The 23,035-nt window shown below is 39.4% G+C and overlaps 1 protein-coding gene across 4 annotated transcripts in view; it reads right to left on the bottom strand.

The window, feature by feature from the left end:
• Nucleotides 1-23,035, bottom strand: part of OSBPL6 (oxysterol binding protein like 6) — a 95,433-nt gene that overhangs the window by 15,054 nt on the left and 57,344 nt on the right. For 3 of the 4 annotated variants that reach the window (XM_065413172.1, XM_065413173.1, XM_065413174.1), the window contains 3 exons: nucleotides 20,905-21,035; nucleotides 10,631-10,738; nucleotides 6,243-6,380 (listed from right to left, as the gene is read on the bottom strand). In XM_065413172.1, coding sequence (XP_065269244.1) covers nucleotides 6,243-6,380; nucleotides 10,631-10,738; nucleotides 20,905-21,035 — 377 coding nt within the window. The remainder of the gene's footprint in view (nucleotides 1-6,242; nucleotides 6,381-10,630; nucleotides 10,739-20,904; nucleotides 21,036-23,035) is intronic. The other variant, XM_065413175.1, reaches the window with a different exon arrangement.

The raw sequence follows: 23,035 nt of genomic DNA, 5'->3' as shown, positions 1-23,035 counted from the left end.
ATGAAAAATAAAAATGAACACAAGTATTACTTCTCTCATTTTAAACTGACCTATTGCTAACATCACTCCAACAGATGAAGGAATTTCAAATCAGGAGTTCAAGCCAGTTTTTACAATAATTTGACCTATTTTATTTCCTTCCATTTTAAGTCACCAAAGCTGCTGCTGTGAGACTGTTGTATTTCCTGCTCACACTTAAATGTCATAGCACAACCCAAAACGACTGTTTTACTGCTACTGTACTGAAGCAGGAAGTCTGCCTATGGTAGTGACAAAGGGATGCTGCCAAGTTAATATATTCTAAATGCTTTACTTCTGTTATAATTAGAGCTATGTGAATGACTGATTTTTTTGGTTTCCTGGCAGTTCCAAAAACAAAAAAATTACTTCTGGGCAGACTCAAAACAAAATTTTTTTGAAGCTTTTGGTGAATTGAAAAGTCCAAAAATGTATTCTGGTTGAACTAAATGTTTTGTTTGGCTTGAAACATAACATTTCATTTAGTTTTGAGCATTTTTTAAAAATAAAATAGAAGCAATTTTTTCTGCTGTGCAGTGCAGTGCTCAGTACAATACACAGCTGTACTTGGCAATAGAGCACAGTATAGTTGTACATAGTACGATAATATCTATTATGATACATTCAAATGCATAGCTATTCAGTCATACAGGGCAAGACTGGGTGCACAAGTGTGGTAACTGCATATGCAAATAGCTAGTTAGATCTCTACACTGGGCACATACATATATATCTGAATGCATGGTACAGACATCTCACCTGGAGTTTGCAATCACAGTAATTGGGCATGCAAAAAAAACCTGCAAATGTAATTTTATACATGCAATTCTAAAAAACGTGTCTCACAATCTCATTAGTTTATCATGCAGGCATCACAAAATGCTGTCTGGTCCTTAAAGATTAGAATCAATCTTCCTAACTTATATTGCAAGTAGGCATTTCAAAGCATTTCATAACAATAATCAAAGTATGGTTCAGGGTAGAAATATGTCTGTGCCCTGCATGCACTTGTAAATATGAGGCTAGTAGCTCCTCCTTTCCACCTGCTAACTCATGAAATGCCTTGCTGGCTTGGCAGGAAAGTGTTTGTTATCTGCAGACAATGGAATTGCATGATGGATCACTTAGCAGTGATGCAGCACAGCTTTTCCCATACTGCTTCAGAATGGCTGAGTTTCCACTTTATACGTAACCAAGCCCCGGGGTTAATTTTCTGCTTTCAGTTTTCCTGTCTAGTACACTGTACTGTAGAACCCAGTGCCATTGTAATCTGGGGACTGAAACATTTAGCTGAACAATGGGGGGCTCAGGACATGTGCCATTAGGGAGACATTAGAAAGCCAGTCAGCTTTCAAAGGTCAAATGGAAAAGGAGCATCAAGGTTTGCTCTCTGGACCAGGCCACTTGAGATGTATCGTATTGTGTGTACAGGCTGATCCAGTGTCACAGCAAGTAGAATTACCACATACCACATAGTGTATAGTTCCATATACACATACACACACACTTTGAAGAAGAGTTCTGTGTGGCTCAAAAGCTTGTCTCTCTCACAAACAGAAGTTGGTCCAATAAAAGATATTACCTCATCCACCTTGTCTCACACACACTCGCACTCATTCTTTATTACTGAGGTTAGGTTTTTTAACAAACAGTTATTTATACCACATTTTAGGCTTAACCTGCCTGATAAGCTCTCTTTAATTAGCATATTTCTATCCTGTAGAACATAAAATAAATCACAGCTCAAGGAACAGCAAAGTTATATAAACAGTAATTCCTGATTTTGAAGCTGCGTTTGCCATTCAGCTGGTATCAGTGTTAGGTTATTTTGCAAATAATTATTTTTTAAAAACTTCTGTGTTGGCCTTTCCAAACAAAATTTTCTTTTTCTAAAAAGTTGAAAATTCCAAAATACTACACAATGCATGAAAACTGCAAATAATGATTGTCAGACATATATTATTAGTGTGACTTAAGATAATCAAAGCTTAAATGTTCTAAAATATGCTGAAATATGTTCAGGTCTATGTAGCTGATCCAGAGGGAGATGGTAACAATACATTGTACACCTGATAGATCTAGAAATTGAATTAAAGATTCTATTCTCCAGATGGAGAACCCTGGTCACATTGTTCTTGTAGCATCCTGTGCCAAATAATTGAGAGTTTTCCTGGTGAAAGGTACAGTACATTGGCACACTCTGCCATGAGTAAGCCAATAATGCCGAAAAGCTGGAGGGAAAACTTGGCAATTGTACAAGATCGCTTCATTACTGTGTTCTAAATAGACTAAAAAAATTTAAAGAATTAGTCAAGGTATTTTTAATATTGCCCCCGTGGCCCTCCAAGGTAAGGGAGAAATGGTTAAAAAAATCCTACCAAACTGAACAAGCAATATTTTTAAAGCTTTAATACACACAGAGAAAATGTAATTACATTATTCTGTGGCATACAGCAAGCTAACCAAAACAAAATTATGCTCTTGGATATGAAGCATTCTTTTTGGACCCATATTTGTTAAGTGTCATTTAAGAAGACACTCATTTTTCATCACCCAAAATACCTTATGATGCTTAACTTTTTAATATCTCCAAAAATCCTAACAGTAATTCAGATTTGTCAAGAATAAAACAGGAGAAGTAAATCAGCATCTGTTCTGTGTTCCTTTGTAATCCCCCACATTGCTAGCTCCAGAGAGAAAGTGGGAAGGAAGGAAGGAATTAGCTTCTCAAATTTATCTGAGCACATATGGCACACTGTAACTTACGCACCAACCGCCGCATGAAGACTAAAATTTTATCTCCTCTATTTTAAAAGACTGTTGTGCTAGAGAGAAACTGACACTAGATAATTATGAAATCCTGCCCTCATTGACTCATGGGCTGGGGGAATAGAAAGTGCCAGCATGTCGCTAATAAAAGAGCCATCCTGCCAGTGCAAGACACAGCATATGTGCTATTCAGCAGGGGGCCTAACCATGCTAGATATTCTAGATAGTAGCACGTATTCCCTTGGGTGCACAGTCAGGACAGAGGCCAGGTCCTACCCGTGGTGTTCTCCTGAACAGCTGTAATAGAGATTCTGTCCACTTGTTTCAGGGGGAAATTGGAAGTAATAGGCTCCATACCCCCTCTTCCCAATAAACACACATGGCTCAGCCCAGTGCAGAACTTGACTTTTTTAAGTTAAAGCAGCATCACCCACTTGTCTGCAATATAGTTGTGGCATCTGCAGAATGCCACAACACAAGAGAGGAGTTTAACCCTTAACATGAATGTAATGTTCTAAGAAAAGATGGGAATGTACGAAACTCATCTTCTTTCTCTCTCCCACTCCCTGTCCCCAGTCATCTTCCTAAGTCCTCCCTGGTTACCTGCTAGTAAAGGCCATCCCCCTCTTAGCACAGGTGCTGAAAGTGCCCACTGCCCAGGCAGAGATTCCATTCGACACAGAACTGACCTCTCCCACCAGCCTGACCATTGGGATGGAGCTGCTATGGGCTCTGTGCCAGGAGCTCCCCCACGCTACAGTTGCTCACACTACTCAGAGCTATCTACCTCCTGCTTCTTACGTCCATGAGTTAGGGGACAGGGCTTGTCACCAGGAAATAGAGAGGTAGGGCAGAAGAACAGGGGGGAAGAGGTTCTTTGCAAGGGAGGTAGAGGGGAGGTTTGGGACTGGCTCTTCCCACCATTCCTGGGTAGGTCTCACTTCCAATTAGCCAATGATCCAACTTCTTCCCTGGCATGATGCCCCTTATTGGGTACTGCCAAACCCAAATAAACTGGCCAGGCCTGAACTTGTAAAATACCTAATACTGCTCTATGACAAGAGCATATGCAGAATGGTATTTATTGTAGAACAGGAACAAATACTTTTTAAGCATCCTCCCAGTCACTTTCTGTTCCTCAAAATTAATCATGGGGGCGTGTGTGTGCATGTGCGCACACGCAAATGAGAGAAGGGGGAAAAATTGGCTATTTTGTTATTTCATTAATATTTTCCCCTTGAATAAATGAACTGATTTTGTCAGGCATTCCCTGGTTCCTCGCCTCTCTCTGTATAGATTGGTCAGCAGATATTAACTAAAAGAGCTCCTCACTGGGGTGAGCGATGTAAGAATCGGTTTTCCTGCCTACCATCACAATGGATGCAGTACAACAACAAGGTGGTTTAGTATTAGGTGACAGCAGCACAGGCAAGGTGCTCAGTGAAGCAGGAAGCTCCCAAGCATTGCACATTAATTTGTTCTCCTTGGACAGGTTTATTCTAATTATAAAATTAAAAGATTTTCAGTTTAAAACAATAACTGTAATAATAATAAAACCTAGCTCTTTTATAGCGCTCTTCATCTGTAGATCTCAAAGTGCTGAAAACAATTACATTAGCTGGGGGATGGTTTCTGGAGGAACCTCCTGTGAGCAGCTTAGGTTATAGATTCTAGCCCTTGGGGACTGAAAACACTTACTGCAATCCAGGGCCTTGAGATTAGGCAGCGTAAGGAAGAAAATTATGGTTTTTCCTGTCTCCAAAAGGGGTTAAAATAAACTATTTATTTTGATGGCAAGTCCAATAATACAGTTAAAGAAGAGTCTTTTTTTTTAAATTAAGGGCAGATTTTCCAAAGAGCTAAGCACCCAGCAGCTCACTTGAGATAAATAACAAAAACACTGGAGGCCTTTGCATACTTACAATCTTTAGAGATTTGTTCCCTTTGCTAAATCTGACAGCAGCCTAGACTATGTTTCACCTGGTGGAGCTGTGGGATCTCCACTGTGAAGCTATGAAGTTATTTCAGCTGGCACTCAAATTGCCTTCAGTGGAGAAACTAGCTATTTTCTTCTTTTATTAAAAGATGCTTTTACTCTGAGCTACTTCCAGCCTTACATATGGCAGTGGGTAGTAGAATACAAAAGAGTTTTAAGTGTCCTGTGTCTCTCTTCAGGGGTGCTTTAGTCTGTGTCATGTTAACATTTAAGGCTCCTCACAGCAGATGCTCTGACTGAGGTTGAAGTAGAACCTGCAGCTGCTGGTTTCAGAAAACAATTTGAAGGTCTTATTTGTCTATGCATCCTAAGGGGCAACAGTGTTTTTATATGTTTTAAATGGATTGAAATTATTGGTTTTTTTATTTTAATTTCAAGGTACCAACTATGGAAACATCCAGTTGGGGAATTCACTCTCTCAGCTAGTTGGTAGTCTTGAGAAATCTGAGGAATCAGCACCCTGCAAAGACGCTACTGCTCTCCTAGGGAGTGTGGGTGTTCAGGGCAAGAAATCTGCCACTTGCTCCCAATCCTTTCACATCAGGCAGTGGCTATGTAACAACAGGATGTTGCTCTCTCCCCTGAAATGTGAAATCACTTTTCCTTGTGTGGTGTAGTGTAGGGTTAGGAAAGTGAAGCCTGAAAAGGTGTACAAGTGCAATGCAACTTAACAGCAGGCAAGGAAACAACAGGGGACTGGAGAGAAGAGGATTGTTGTAGCGCTTAAAGAATGTGGATGCAAACTTTATCAACAGGGATGCTATTTGGAAAGATGAAGTGATTCCATTTAGAAATTCTACAATAGCACTTTTAAAAAGCCATAGTTAAAAGTACATGATTATCCACAAAAACCACAGTAGGGGATTTAGAGACACTATATAGCACAAACAGAAGAAAAAATAAAAGGAAGTTCCACATGCCACTCACGCAAGCATGGGAGAATTCTGCAGTGCAAATCCTCAGCACACCATTCCAAACGCTATGTAAACATCTGGAACAACCCAGGAGAGTTAGGGATGGCAGCATTATTCTGTGGCCTGAACTATTCCTGTCTGCTTTAGTTTGCAGTTTGAACAACCCCCTTGCCCAGTTTTCCAGATACTACCAGTCACAGACAGTGACTTTGCATAATTTTTTTTTAAAATTCAGATGGTTTCATCCAGATTAGTGGCCACCCACAGACACACATTATGGATCCCTTCCATCTTACCCTTATATAGAGATTTACATTGGCTAGCAAGGATATATACCAAATACACTGCACTTCTACACAATAATTCTAATTGCTGTGGCTCTCCATGGAACATTTAAGAGTCTCAGGTTTACTTGTCATTGCTACCTACAGAACATTTCCTAATTAGGGTCAAAGTTTCATTCGGTAATTGTTGTTTTATACTATCTGATCCCATGGTTATTAAGATTATTGACAAACAGCACATGACACACTGCCATGGCCTACCTCATTTTCTGATGAGCTTGCCGACAAAAGCACTTCCTGTGCATCAAAGAATTCAGAGACAGATTCGGACATAGAGAGCCTGCTCTCATTAGAAACTTGCTGAGACAATGGGAGATTAACATGGATTTGTTCACCAGTCTGCAAACAAAACAAACATAAGGATGTAAAATGCTATTTCTAATACAGCAAAACTGTGCATACAAGGTAAGAGATGCAGCGTAGGAAAAATTATCCACGTGAAACACTTATTTGAAGTACATATCTGGGCCAACATTTCCATAGAAACTTGTGTACAATTAATAAACGAGACTTGAAATATTACAAAAAATGTAGTCCTCTCAATAATTACACATCCATAAAAAATAAGATATAGTCCTTCATTGGATCCCTATTCAGAAGCAGAAGTAAATAAGCTTCAGTAGTGTATATAATCATGGATCTGGATTCTGTACCCCGAGCAACAGCTTTGTGGACTTCTGTTGTATAGTGCTAAAGCATTTCAATCATGAGCTCCAGAGATGTTTGGGTGGAGACATTTTTCATTAACCAGCATGGGAACTAGCCTTGCTACAATCAAAACAAAAAATGGCTTAAAAGGCTGGGGGATTATTTTTAATTATTATTTTCAAATTAATGCCCCTCTTAATTCCAGTAGTGACAAAATAACCTCTTGAAACATGGGTACGTTCAGAAAAGTGATTACTGCAACTTCTTACTCCATACAGCAGTTCCCTGTGTGTACTCTGAGTCATATTGGGATTACTTCAGATAACAATAAATGATTATTGATATTAGCACCAAAGAGCCAATACAGCTAAGGAGAATGAGTTGGTATGGCTTGAATCAATATAATTGTACACTACAGGATAGACTACTCTTTCCACGGGACAACCCAGAGAGAGGGAGAAAAAAATTCAGAGAGGTTTTCCCTATATCATACCATTGGGGTGGAGAGAGGAGCGGGGATTGCTCCACTGTGGAATGAATAGAGGATTCTCTCCCACACTCCCCAGATACTTGCTAAGATACATAGTGGAGACTCTGCAGAAGACCAGAGCCAGCATACAGAGGCCCTGTGACTCCACGCAAGCCCTTCCCGCTCCTTCTATCGCTCTCCCAAATCTCTAGCATTGTGGCTCCATTGGTGCCATCTAGCCCAGGCTTCCTCCACAACCAGCTGCCCCCCAAAATACTCCCTTAAAGGAGGTTTCCACAGTGTGGCGAGACTGCACAAAAATTATCATCTCGTCCTTGTGTGATGGTTCTCAGACCTACAGAGCAGCCTCTATGGCATCTGGGAAAAGGAGGTACATGAACACAAGTTATAATTAATGATGATGATACCTGAACAAGAAAAGGGCCAGCTTAACACTCAGCTTCCAGGCAGAGCTTCCAGGGCTGGCAGTTAGAAAAATATATACACCTCTACCCCGATATAACGCGAGCCGATATAACACGAATTCGAATATAACGTGGTAAAGCAGTGCTCGGTGGGGCGGGGCTGCACACTCCGGCAGATCAAAGCAAGTTCGATATAACGCGGTTTCACCTATAACGCGGTAAGATTTTTTGGCTCCCGAGGACAGCGTTATAGCGAGGTAGAGGTGTATTTACTTTTTAATTGTGTGCATTTGATGCAGTACAGAAGCTGCTTAGATACAATACATATGGGACCCAATGAAACAATTCCTGTTCGGAGTACAGGTGCACTCCTTACTAACCTCAGCACAGAAACCCTGAAAAAAATTTTGTTGACATGTTAGTCTACACAAGCTACTAATACTGTAACACTATTTTATAAAGTTGTCTCAATTTGTACAATAGTTAATTATAAATATAAAAAGTATAGGTTAAACACCATTTTTTCACCACTGATGTTTGGGGAAATGAGTGTTTAAGTGATGGGGCTTTTGTGAGCTTGTTGATGCTTTATGGTGTTTGACTGATCATAATCATCAGAGGGGACTAGTTTATTGTTGTTATTTATATAAGAAGGCCATTAAAGTTTTAAAATTTTGTGCAGACTGTACTTTTCCCCCTCTAATTAGTATAATGCACCAGAGCCAAGTATAAGTGCTGAAGAAATCAAATTAAACAAAGTATTAAATGTTTATAAATATGACAAAATGTGAATACTTCTTTCTAAACTTGATTTAAAAAAATACTGTGGAGTGCATTCTCAGAAGCATAGCCTGCCTTCACCAGGAACAAATGTCACCTGGGCAATGAATTGCTGCAATAATTTGAATAGCTGGAGGGGCAGCTGCTCAAATTTTTGCATATAATTCATTTTTGGGGTACAAAAATGCAGGTGCAAACAGGGAGGCCACATATTAGCCTGATTGAAAAATATACCCACATTGCACATACATTGCAGAGTGATGAAGAGGAGTCAAATTCAGACTTGGTGAAACAGGTCCAACTCTATGAGCTCCAATAGTCAAGACACATTTATGCCAAAATATATGTGTATATATTGAAAAGTAATAACTAAGTAACATTAATGTTAACCAACAAAAACAAAATAAAAAGAATTAAAGCAAAGTCTGTGTTAAGGCTCTAACTCCAGACCGTTGTGCCTTTCCATTGTTGGACACGTGATCCTCCATCTATAGATTCCACAACGCTGGATTCCAATCAAATTGTATTTTGGACTTTCCAAAATCAAACACACAAATAACTTAACATAGATTTACACTATTCTTTCTTGTTGGGAAAATAATTAGGAGACAAATGGTACCTTAATTGAAATGGCTTGACGCATCTAAAAAACAAGTTTCTGAATGGAAATGCCGGATGGAAAACATACTGGTGAAATACCAACACAGACAACGATAGACACACAACATTAATTTGTAATTTTTGATATATAATCATAGATACCCAAATTCAGATCTATTCTTCTTGTGAAGTAAACTGAACTGCCATTCACACAAATACTCAATAGAGGGTATTTTTTGTTGACTGAGGATAGAGAGGCAGTAAGGACAAGATCTGGCAAACACTTACTGCCAGCATAGTGCTTACTTTGTTCTGTGATCCCCTTGACTTCACTGTGATAAATGCAAAGTAATGCACACTGGAAAACATAATCCCAGCTATACATACAAAATGATGGAGTCTAAATTAGCTGTTGCCACTCAAGAAAGAGATCTTGGAGTCATGGATAGTTCTCTGCAAATATCCACTCAACATACAGCAACAGTCAAAAAAACTAACAATGTTAGGAACCACTAGAAAACGGATGGATGATAAGCCTGAAAATATCATAATACCACCATATGAATCCATGGTATACCCACACTTTGAATACTGTGTGCAGTTCTGGTCATCACACCTCAAAAAAGATATACTAGAATTGGAAAAGGTACAAAGAAGGGCAACAAAAATGTTTGAGGGTATGGAACTGCTTCTGTATGAGGAAAGATTAAAAAGAATGGAACTTTTCAGTTTGGAAAAGAGACGACTAAGAGGGAATATAATAGAGATCTATAAAATCGTGAATGGTGTGGAGAAAGTAAATAAGGAAGTGTTGTTTACTCCTTCACATAACACAAGAACTAGGGGTCATTCAATGAAATTAATAGGCAGCAGGTTTAACACAAACAAAAGGAAGTACTACTTCACACAATGCACAGTCAATCTGTGGAATTCAGTGCCTGAGGAGGTTGCGAAGGCTGAAATTATACAGGGGTTCAAACAAGAACTAGTAAGTTCATGGAGGATAGCTCCATCAACAGCTATTAGCCAAGATGGTCAGGGATGCAACCTCATGCTCGAGTATCACTAGCTTATGACTGCCAGAAGCTGGGAATGGATGACAGGGAGTGGATCCCCCAATGATTGCCCTGTTCTGTTCATTCCCTCTGAAGCACTTGACATTGGCCCCTGTTGGAAGACAGGATATTGGGCTAAATGGACCACTGGTCTGACTCCCTATGGCCGTTCTTATGTTCTTATGACCATCTACAGTAATAAGCACCATGCCCCATAAGCATTTGCAGGACTGGGCCCTGATATACTGCAAGCAACCAAGATACAGTCATTCTCAGGTACTCATCTGGTTACATAAAAATACAATAGAATCTCACTAATTCCCACTTCACTAATCCATATGCAATAATTTATACTCGAAATCAGTGAGGTCTCTCCCTTTCTCAGCAGAGGTTTAACAGCAGAGTTCTCCAGCGAGACCTCACATTGCTGAAAGTTCACTGCTTTCATGAAAGATATTCCAGAATATATCCTCCTTGCTTTTTATATATAAATGTGCTTGTTCACTTGCATGCCAATTTGCAAAATTCAGTACATTGCACAAGGTCTCAGTTATTAGTGAGAATTAGCTAGGTTCGATTGTACACTAATTCCATTAAAGGCCAAAGTCTTACCTCATCAGGACTAGGGATAATATTTACACTGACAACCTGATCACAAATAACAGACTCAGAATGTATTCTGTTCAAGCGACTCCTTAGTTCAGCATTCTGGTTGAGAGCCTTAAAATAAAAATTGCACATTTAATTTCAAATTAAAAAGCAAGCATAAAACAGAGCAAAAAAACAGCAGCTGAACTACATACTTCCCAGAAGTGTCCTAATAAATTACAGAATCTCTTTAGCTGCATTTTTACACCCTTTCTGGCCATCAGGTATGTGATTCATATTGCTATTTTTTTCCCTTTGATTTTAGCAATTTTCACGTTAAGGAGAGTGATGTTCTTCCATAACACAGCAATGGTATTCTGACCAGCTTCGTTCTTTGTGTAGTTCAAAGTGTTTGGGAGATATACCAGTGGGTTATGCATATTCTGAAAAAGGGGTGTGAAAAGAGCAAGGAAGAATGAAGCTGCATCAGATTACTAAAGGGATACCCCCTCCTTCCCACATGCCAAAAGAGGCACCACTTGTGTTACAGCTGTGAGGCAGGTACTGAGCTTGGGCTGCCAGCATGAAGAGCAAATCAAAGGAAACAGCTAACCCTAATGCAAAAACAGAACAATTGGCTCATGAGGTGATTTTCAAAATACTCACATTAAGGGAAACATACAATGCATACACAGAAACATTAGTGTCAACTTATTCACAGCCCAGGGCGAACAAGGTCTTTACAGATAAATACACAGACAAGATTCTTGCTCCAAATGGTTCACACTCTATATAGACATAGGATGGGGAGATGGGATGCAACAGGAAGTAGCAATAAAGTTAATTCATATATTGTAATTCCACAATTTTTTATTTCAAGTTTTCTTTCTATTTTCATTTCCTATTGTCTATTTTGTTAACACATTCTGAAGAGAGCATTAGGTTGTACAGGTCTCTTGGTAGTTGTGTGCTTTAGGAGGGACTTGAGGGGGGTCAGGAAAATGTTCCAGGAGAAGACAATGACACAGAAAAGGCATGGAGACAAGACCAAGAAGTCATATGTTTATGTTTACACTGCAATTGTCTACACATGCCAGCTGACAGGGATCCAGCTAAGGGGCTATTTAGTTGCTATCAAGCTCTGGGACCCTCCCACCTCGCAGGGTCCTAGAGCCCGGACACCAGCCCAAGCCCGAATGTCTACACCACAATTAAACAGCCCCTTACGGATAAAGTGCAATTAGACACCCACAGCTGGCCCATGCCAGCTGACTCAGGCTCAGGGGCTGTTTGATTTCAGTGTAGACATTTGGGCTCAGGGAACCTCCCACCTCACAGGGACCTAAAGTCCAGGCTTCAACCTGAGCCCGAGCCCAAATGTCTAGCGATTCTCAATATGTGGTCCACGGACCCCCACTATGCCTAAGGGGTCCACAAAAACGTAGACTGAAAACTAATTCAACTATATATACCCAGACAATAGATTTCCAAAGGGGTCCAGCACCTCCATTCAAAATTTTTTAGGGGTCTGCAAATGAAAAGTGGTTGAAAAATCACTGGTCTACATCGCTATTAAACATCCCCTTCCTTAGCCTGAGCCTGAGCCAGCTGGCATGGGCCAGGCACAGGTTTTTAATTGCCGTGTAGACATACTCAAAGGGGGCGATTAGTTGTGAGTCTTTAGTGGCGCAAAAGGGGCAATATTATTATTTTTGTTGTCTGATCTCAGCTCATCTGATGTAGGAATCTGCACTGTTCTCTAGTTTCCAAATCCTTCCCCTATTGAAGTCAACAGAGTTTTGCAATAAGCACAGTGACAGAAGGGTCAATAGAATTTCGCTAGTGTAGTAACAGAATTCTTTTATTCCTGATTTTTAAAGTAATTAGTTGTATCTGATGTGTGGCTGTTCTTGTTTTGTTTTTTGTTGGAGGCATTCTGTTAAGCTGCTACTAATCAAGACAAAGGAAAATATTACAAATAGGCAGAGGCGGATTAGGGGTTTGGGGGCCCTGGGCCAGAGCAAGTGGGGCCCCTCCCCACCCCTTCCACCTGCAGTCTCCCCCGCCTGCTCGGCGCCCGGAGCAGTCTGGAGGAGCCCCAAGCCACGGCCGGCCAGGGCAGAGTCCTGAGCCCAGGCTGCCCAGAGGAGTTCTGAGCCCTGACATGGCCTGGCCCCAGGGCTGCAGTGGGGAGCATTAGCGAAGGTTTGGGGGAGGCTTACCTCTCCCAGCCTCCATTACCCGCCACCCATGCACTGCATTAAACATCACTTTAGAAAAAACAGCTCTCCATGTTCAAATCACAATGTTTTACAGTTAGAGCTGGGTGAAATTTTTCAGGCAAATATTTAATTCACCAAAATATACAGTTTGGGGGCAACCAAAACTTTTTGTGTCAAACTCAGCAAACAGTTTCAGTCAAGAGAAAAAGTAAAAAAATCGCATTTCTATCATGTGAAAATGAAACATTTTGATTTGTTGTTTCAAAATTTGCCTAAATTTAATTTTTTTAAATGATTTAAAAACCAAAAATGAAATTAAACATTTTGTGTCAAACTAAACATTTCAGTTGACCCAAACTGATCTTTTTTGTCAGTTTTTCTTTTCACTGAGAAAATAACAAATTTGTTGTTTTGGGTCTACCTGAAACTAATCTATTTTTTGAGTTTTTGGTTCGGCCACGAAACTGAAAAAATCAATTATTTGTATAGTTCTATTTATAATATATGCTGGATGGCCAAAATACAATCCTTGCACTGAATAAAAAGTGTTCATATGCATTTCCCCCTTCATACAGTAGCAGTTGTTCCACAGTATCACAGTGACAGTAGATTCATTTGCTCCTGGCTGTTCCCTCTGCCTGCCTTTATCTCCTCTCACCTTTACTATAAACTCCCTTGTCCATGGCCTTCCCAACCCCCAGCTCTCTACACACCAGTATGCACAGATTGCTGCCACCCATCTTCTGTCATACACCAAAAGTACAACCACAGCCCTGAACATCTCCACTGGCTACTCATTTATTTCAGGATCCAGTTCAAAACTGCCTTCATTGTTCTAAACAGACATTCCAAGCTTCCGCAAATTCCTTGACTCTCACTGCTCTTCTCCCACTTCCCTCCCTTCTCTAGTACTAACCTCGTCATCTTTAACCCCTTTGACATACTCCAGTGTTGTTGCACAAGCCTCATCCTCCTCAGCTCCTGCATCTCATGTCTAATCTCGGATGAAAAATCATCATGTATCTTTTCTCCACTGCCAGCACTGCTTACTTTCTCTCTCCCCGAGACACAACATTTATTTAAAAGAAAACTCCAGTTCTCTCTCCTTCCTTCCCTCTGCCCAAACTGAACACTACTCAGATCTGCAGCAAAGTCAAATAAAATTCATTATTTTGAACTAGCATTATCGTTAACAAAAGAGAGAACATTTTCAACCTCTGCTATGGCTGCGGCTCTCGCTGATCTTGTTCCATGATGGCTGCAATTTTCTTACTAGCAGTCAGGGAGTAAGAGAAATGAGGACAGGATGGAACTCATTCTGCATTGCAGTCAATGGGACAAGCTCGGGACTGAGCACCATTTTAAAGTAAATTTCACTTTATTAAAAAAAATGCCATGTATTTTAACTGAACTTGTTTGTTTTTTCCAATGCTAGCTAGCTGTCAGGAATTTCAGGTGTAAGATAGTCTACTCCATTGTCCCTGAGAAATGGTGCATCTCTCATCTCTGTCCCTTTTCTCTAATTCTTTTGGTTCATAACCCTCTCTCATCTAGCAGGATCTAGCCAAGACCCACATTTTCATTTAGCAATATAGGAAGAGTAGGGTAGACATGACCCCCAGGTTGAGAACCCATGTTTATTCCACCACGCCATCAGACCTCATCTCTAGACACCAACTACCCTCTGAGAAGTCATCTGGTGAGTGTCCTGGCAAGGGGAACAGATGTGCACCAATTCTCAGTTTGGGAGGTGCTGGTTATTTGGAAAGTTGAAACTTCAATGTTTATTTCTTAAATAATATTTGCCATTTTTACTTTTACTACAGTATTTAAAACTGCCCATACAATTTTTGAAAAAGAAAAACCCTTGGCTTTCTCTAACTCGCCAAGTGTATTATTTAATCTGTTTCAAACTATAATTGTTGCAGTTTTGGAAATGTGATCAATGGGCTGAGTGAAAATTTGAGTTAACAGTAGCTTGCAACACTGTTGCTGTCAGTGCTAGGGAGTATATGTGCATTGTTTGGAGCTTAGAGGATAATGCATACTGAAATTAACACTGAGGGGGATACTCTAATTTTTAACTGCTGATTTTGATTATTTCTGGTGACAATTTCGGATCATGAGAGACTATCTAAAGATACAGTTATCTGGAAAATGACTCTTTTAGAAATCTATATAAATTTCCTCCATGTTGAAATATGGCATATAAAAATGCACTGAAGAAATGTGCATTATCCAAGCTCCACAGAAGTGAAGAACAGTTATCTAGCCTGGGCTGCTTCTAGGGTGACCGGATGTCCCGATTTTATCGGGACAGTCCCGATTTTGGGGTCTTTTTCTTATATAGGCTCCAATTACCCACCACCCCTTGTCCCGATTTTTCACATTTGCTGTCTGGTCACCCTAGATGCTTCTGTCTGTCTATCTTAGTTTTGTACAACTGCTCATCACCGTAGTATTTGAGTACATTAAATAGATCCACAACAGCAAAGTCACTAGTGGACTTCACAGAGTCTCTGACTTCTGTCTTTTCAGGTTATAGAACACTCAGTTTGGGTTAGTGGATTTGTGTATGGGTTATTTTGGAGCAGGCAGATGGGGCCATAAAAAGATGGGGAACAGAGGTAGTTGTTGTGAATGTAATTCTGGTTATGGTGGAGGAGCTTTCCTACGTAGGGAAGAAAGTGACTAAAGAGATAGACCAGGAAAGAGTTTCTCTGAGTATTTTACTTACATGTACATTTCAGTAATACATTACTATCTTAAACAAAAATTAATCAAAAAGCAAAAACAGTAGCAAAGTTTTCAAATATCTAGTCTCATTTGGGTTTCATACAAAGGCCAGCTCTGCATTCAAAACCTCCTGCCAGACTGCTTTGAAACACTGCTCTCAAACAAAGAAACTGCCATGTCTGTCTCAGGGTTAATCCCATACTCACACACAATGAAGTCCTGTTCTAAAAACTCGAGTGATGGGTCATTTAACGCCAGTCTTCTTGGCAAACTGTCTAAAGAGAACCAACCTCAGGTTGGAGTGAATTTATCATCTAGGATTCTTTGGATGAACAATATTCTAGGATCCTCCCAATATATATGAAAAGAATCTTTGCCCTCATGACAATAGTTTTGCAACGTGGCAATGAATCTGTAAATCAGTATCACAATCAAGTACCTGTTAATGATATTAAAGAGTGTTCTGACAGTAGCTATTTGCATCTTCTGACCCATGTCAGAATTGTTGATTTAAACAACAGTATTATTAGCTTCACATCTTTCACTATTTTTATCCCTAAACAGTCTCACGTAAAGTAAATCAAATGTATCCTTGTTGTTAAATTATGTAAACTAGGTATTTGGGCATTTTTCTGAAAAATTTTAATAGACAAAGAATTAATATCTGAAAATTAGACATTCTAGATTTACAGTGTCTACTTTTCAGACTGTCTCTTATTTACACTGACATAGCCCAAGCTAGAGTCTATATATGAGTATATGCTGAATGCAGACTGATAAAACTGATCCATTTGAAACAATTAATCTGTATCATAGAATCATAGGACTGGAAGGGACCTCGAGAGGTCTTCTAGTCCAGTCCCCTGCACTCAAGGCAGGACTAAGTATTATCTAGACCAGTGGTTCTCAAAGCCAGTCCGCCGCTTGTTCAGGGAAAGCCCCTGGCGGGCCGGGCTGGTTTGTTTACCTGCCGTGTCCGCAGGTTCGTCCGACTGCGGCTCCCATTGGTCGTGGTTCACCGCTCCAGGCCAATGGGGGCTGCGGGAAGGGCGGCCAGCACATCCCTCGGCCTGCGCCCTGACAGGTGTTTGTCTAACCTGCTCTTAAAAATCTCCAATTACAGAGATTCCACAACTTCCCTAGGCAATTTATTCCAGTACTTAGCCACCCTGACAGTTAGGAAGTTTTTCCTAATGTCCAACCTAAACTGCCTTTGCTGCAATTTAAACCCATTGCTTCTTGTCCTATGCTCAGCGGTTATAGAGAACAATTTTTCTCCTTCCTCCTTGTAACAATCTTTTATGTATTTGAAAACTGTTATCATATCCTCCCTCAGTCTTCTCATCTCCAGACTAAACAAGCCCAATTTTTTCAATCTTCCCTCACAGGTCATGCCTTCTAAACCTTTAATCATTTTTGTTGCTCTTCTCTAGACTTTCTCCAATTTGTCCACATCTTTCCTGAAATGTGGTGCCCAGAACTTAACACAATACTCCAGTTGAGGCCTAATCAGCATGGAAGAGAGCGGAAGAATTACTTCTTACGTCTTGCTTACAACACTCCTGCAAATACATCCCAGAAGAATGTTTCCTTTTTTTGCAACAGTGTTACACTGTTGACTCATATTTAGCTTCTAATCCACTATGACCCCCACATCCTTTTCCGCGGTACTACTTCCTAGGCAGTCATCTCCCATTTTGTACATATGCAACTGATTGTTCCTTCCTAAGTGGAGTACTTTGCATTTGTCCTTATTGAATTTCATCCTATTTACTTCAGACCATTCCTCCAGTGTGTCCAGATCATTTTGAACTTTAATCCTATCCTCCAAAGCACTTGCAACTCCTCCCAACTTGGTATTGTTTGCAAACTTTATAAGTGTACTCTCTGTGCCATTATCTAAATCATTGATGAAGTTATTGAACAGAACTGGACCCAGACGTGATCGCTGCGGGACCCCACTTGATATGCCCTTCCTGTGTGAACCACCACTACTCTTTGGGAACGGTTTTCCAACCAGTTACTCACCCACCTTATAGTAGTTCCATCTAGGTTGCATTTCCCTAGTTTATTTAAGAGAAGGGTCATGCGAGACAGTATCAAAAGCCTTATGCTTTATCTACACCAGCACTTTTGTTGGTAAAACACACTCCTGATACAGTTCCTCTTTGGAGCCATTCAATTCTATTGGGTCTAACAGAATATGAATTTTATTACCTTCGTAAAAAACTCTTTTTCCTTTCCTGCATACTGTATCTGATGGAAGGTTGGAGACTTCAGTAGGAGAATGCTAAATTTGACTTCAGCTGCACAAACATACAGCTAGACAAATCAACATGGCTCGTTGTAAATCGTATATATGTGGGAGGGTTTTTTTGTTTTTTTAAGCTAGACACATCAGTAACCATCCCCACCCAGACAGATGAAGTCTCTCAGAAAATTAAAACAATGGGATCCCTGAATGAGGGGGATAGCTCTTTCTGCTCATTACCTGGCAGTATTATACCTCCTTCCCTATACCACCTCTCCCCATGCCGTCCTCCATAGGATAGGATCCCTGAGCAAGGGTATCTTGCTCACCTACTCCCTACCCAGAGATGGGGTGCTCTTTAGTGGTCACTTCAAGAGTCTGTGTGAAGAATAGTCACAGGAATCTGCAGGGGGCTAGATGCCGAAGTAAGAAGGGTCTAGAGAATAACAGTAATTTGTGTTAGCAGTAACTTTCCAATCTTAACTGTTTCCTGACAATAGGATACACATAGGGAGTTCTTCACCCCTTTTCCCTATAACTATGCCTCCTTTTTCTTTCTCACCCTGGTATCTGCACAGCACATGCCCAAACTCAACCATACATTCTATACCCCCGTCCTTTTCACCCTCTCATGCTGAAGGGAAAGACAGAAGAAACATAAACAGTCGCAGGATGTGAGAGGGTATGCCTCCGGGTCGGCAGTACTGAAATGAACGTGTGCATGCAAACACATCTATTCAGATCCAACTGGTATATTTGAATGCATGTGTTCATTTCAAGACACCGTGTGCATTCAAAGCCTCATGAATAAACTAATAACAAAGGAATTCAATTAACTCAAACCCATGGTATTTATTAACTTTTCTTTTTTGTTTGTTTGTCTGTAAGATTCAACCAGCTCTAGGTTAGCCAAAGTGCATACTGCATATAAGTATAGAAATATACATGCACAACAGCGGTACACTCAAGAAGACTAAAGCACATTATGTACTGCTTCCTCTCATCTCCCAACCCATCCCCAACATGACTCACCAGTTGCCTCAGAGCTGATCTGTACATATCCAGGGACTCATTACTAAGACTAGAACTGGGCATGGAAAAAATCAGCTCTCTTGAGCTTTATTTATAAATATACATGGGATGTGGATAATAAAAAAGTGTAAGTGCGGGAGAGAAACTATGAATGTCAAATTCTTTTTCTTCTGCTTCTTTTAAAATTTATCTGGATTTAGTGTTTGCGACAGCTGCTAGAGTGAGAGGTCTAACGACTGAAGTCCTTCATTTATCAGTAAAACAGGTATTACACTGTTTGAGTTTCCCCATCACATAAACCTGAACTGGAAGTATCACCACTAGGGAAGGGAAATTAGCTCAATTTCCATTTCCTCTCCACTGAGACCATCAACCAGGATTTCCCATTGTCACAATGACTTTTGTTAAGAGGACACCCGGATTCTATGAACTAGAATGAGAGGCCATCAACCCATTTCACAGCAAACAGCTATAAGTCACTACTGATCTGGGTTGGATTTGTATCAGTGACCCAGAAGAGAAATATTCCTTATTAGAGCTGAGCAAATAATTGATTTTTTTAAGTCAAGGGCCAAACCAAAAAAAAAAAAAAAATCTGAAAAAAAAAATTTGGTTTGTTTAGAACTGAAACTGAATATTTTCCCCTCACCAAAACAAAAATAGATACAATTTCAAAACAAAATGTTGAGTCTAAACAACATTTTGAAACAAAATGGTTCATTTAGAAAATGTCAGCACGAACCATTTTCACTTAAAAAAAAAAAAAAATTCCGCTCATTTCTTTATTCGGCCAAAACTGTTCACCAAATCCTACCTGAAATGACAAATAGTTTTGATAACCCTGAAATGGCATTTTTCGGCAAATTTACTATGTGCCCAAAAAATTGTACCCTTCTCCTGTCCTGTTATCTTTATATCTACGTAACACTGCAAATCTTATAGTAGAAAGATAACAGTTTAGGAAAGTACATGTAAACTTGGGTAAATTACAGTTTGCATTTAAACTTGCATGTTCTTTGCTATTTCTTACATGCTTAGTGTTCCCCGCTAGTCCATGTTTCTTCAGAGTGAAGGTATTAGAAGAATACCCTAGGCCCTGATTACCCTTGAAAAACTAGGCACCTCTTTCTTGACCCATGAATTCCAGAAGTGGGATTATTTTGCAAGCTGAGGAAGTAAGTCAGACTGAACTGATTTAACGTATACTTTCTTATTCCTGTATTACATAAACTGAACCTGGTTTTCAGATTACATTTTTAGAATTAAGATACTTATTAAAGAGCCTATTATCCTGACTGGCTTTTCCTGAAAGATTTTCAAAAGCACTCAGCACTGGCCAAACTCTGCTCCCGCTGAAGTCAATGGTAAAACTCCCTTTGACATCAGTGGGAGCACAATATGGCCAACACTAAATGCTTTTGGAAATCCCACCTTAAAGTTACACATTGAATATACTGCAATTAAACTTCATTAACATTGGTTTGTGGGAGGGTAGGAATGGCAAGAAATCTAATCCTTGGATTACATGCTCATACATGTAAATTACTCACTTTTTTGCCCATAATCATTTTTGCAATTGAAGTAATGGATTTATGGAATGTATCTGTGAATGTTGGTTCATCAGTTTTAAATTAATGTAGGAAAACTGAATAAAAAAATAACCTTGAATGTGCTGTCAGTGGTTTTAAGAAATATATCTAAGATTTTCATATAAAATATTTCATACCTCAGATCTATCTCGGACACGAAACACAATGAACACACACAAGGATATAAGAGACACTTAATCTTTCACATCTACATTTCTCAGTTTTCTTGGGACCCATTCAGATTGCTCCTGCTCTCTAACACATTTGCAACAAAAAGCCAAGGGTAGAGAAGCAGGTTTGAATTTACCACTATCACATTGTGTTATTTAATTTTTAATGAGAAAATATTTGGCTGCAAGATTTGGCGTTTTCCATGTCATCTCTGGAAATGGCAAATACAGTATAGACAACAGGCATCTGGCAAGTCATAGAATTCCACATGTGCTTGAAATCAAAGCAAGGGCATACCTGAGAAAGTGATTGTCTGAGGCGTGTTATTTGTGAATTGTGGCCTGCAATGTCCTGTTCTGAAACCATCTGCTTAAGCTTCTCCTTCTCAATAGCTATGCTGTTAAAGGCAGACTTCAAAAGAGAATGAACTGGGGGAAAGAAAAAACAAATATTTCCTGAGACACAGTACTACACCTTGCTTGTAATCAATAATAAAGGTTGTGACACCTCCCCTCCCACCCCAAATTTACAGAAATAAGAAACTAAGGCCCAAATTTTCAAGAGTTGGTGCCCAAGTAGATTGCACACATGCATCAGTTGAGATTGGCACGCACACACAATGTGAGTGTGCACATATACTTGTCTTACGTGCACATATTGGTGGTTGTGCATATGCAAGTTGGGTATGTGTAAAAGTGCGCATGTTCTTTTGAATATTTGGGCCTAAAGCTATTTTTTTCCCCTTTTGTAAAGCAAATCACCCTGTTCCTTAATTTTTCTCTTCAACCAGTGTAGTATATATGTCAGTTCTGCATTTATGTTCTGCAATGATTTAATACTGCATTAATAAAGAGGATTACTTTGATCTTGAAACAGAACCTTTGATGATCTAACACTGTGGAGGGAAGCAGTGGGTAGTATGTTTTTCCCATTTTATGTATTAGCCAACATTACAGTACACAGAGCCCATACAACGTAAGTTGTGTAAGACTGTTTGCAGCTCATGTGTCACTGCTGCATAAACATCACCGCATGGTGTTACATTGTGATTATTTCAAATCCAATTATTTAAAGCCTTCCTTCAAAAACAAACAAACAAACAAAAAGAAACCCATCACTAGGAAAAATAAACACTTCTGATCATTGCTAAATAGCTGTGCATTCCTTGCTATTAGAAACACGCTGGTGTTTTCCAAAAAACCCTTTAAAATAAAACAGTTTCTTTTTCATTAAGTATATGCAACATTTGAAATAATCAGCCCATGTGCTCAGAAATGGAACATTAATGTATGGGAAACTTTTCTGAATAACAGTTTGACAATTTCAACAAAGAAACACACAGGATGAAGGAAAATAAACTTTGACCTTTTCCATACATAAAACGTATGCCGCTATGTTTTTTTCTTTAAAATGCTGTTTCTTTTTTAGAATTATGAAACATTAAGGAATAAAAACCTTTTTTCAAGAAAATTCTGCCTCTCATCCCTTACCTCTCCCCAATTTTTATAGGGTTTTTTAATTATTGCCCCCTAGATTTGCAGTATAGAATCAAAAAATACAAAGTGACTACTGAAACCTTACTAATTAGACATGAATCACTGAAATGATCACTGCTTCCTATTCAAATTCTTGAAGACAGAATAAAATGCAATGCTAACTGCTCCTGTGTGAGCTTAAAAAGCTCCCTTTCCTTCTCTCCATGAAAGTGTTTCCCTTCATTAAACACTTGTACCTCTCCATATTTCTGTAAGTATAGACATTATTATCTCTCTTTAAAATAAATCTTATAGATTTCTAAATGTTTATTCCCATTCAGATAGAAAGCTCTTGATCTTAAATCTTAGCTTTGTTCATCTCAAATTTTTATGACAAGTCTGAAAAATGTGACCCAAAATGTGGGTGTTACATATGGAAGGCCAAATTCTCTGCCTCATAAATAGAGACAATTCCACTGAATTCAATATTCTCACTTATGTCAGCAATAAATTTAATCTGGTATTTATAAATACACTTATCATTTCATGATCAAATTAAACACAAGTCATTGCATATTAAAACAGAATTGCCTAAAAATGCATGTATTCTCAGTTCAAAATGTACATTTTATATCAGATGCATCAAGTTAATCAATTATGGTCCTTGGTGTGAAAGTACAAAGTTCAGTTGCTTGGGACACATTTTTTGTGTAAAATGAGTTCAACCTATTTCAAGTCTCAAGTCTCCCTCCCTTTCCCTGCACTCCCCCCCTGCCCATGCATTTCAAACATACTCTTCTTTTAGGGGAATAATTCACACACACCTTTGCCTATTGCTGGTCCCATGAGCTTGCCAACACGATAAACCAGCCATCCCCGACTTAATGATTTATCTAGTAAAATGTTTTCAGTTATGCTGGGGCCCAATCCAATTCCTATTGAAGTCAATGGGA

The sequence above is a fragment of the Emys orbicularis genome, chromosome 11 (genome assembly GCF_028017835.1).
Source record: "Emys orbicularis isolate rEmyOrb1 chromosome 11, rEmyOrb1.hap1, whole genome shotgun sequence".
In the NCBI taxonomy this organism is placed as follows: domain Eukaryota; kingdom Metazoa; phylum Chordata; order Testudines; family Emydidae; genus Emys; species Emys orbicularis.
This window is presented reverse-complemented; position numbering and strand designations above follow the sequence as displayed.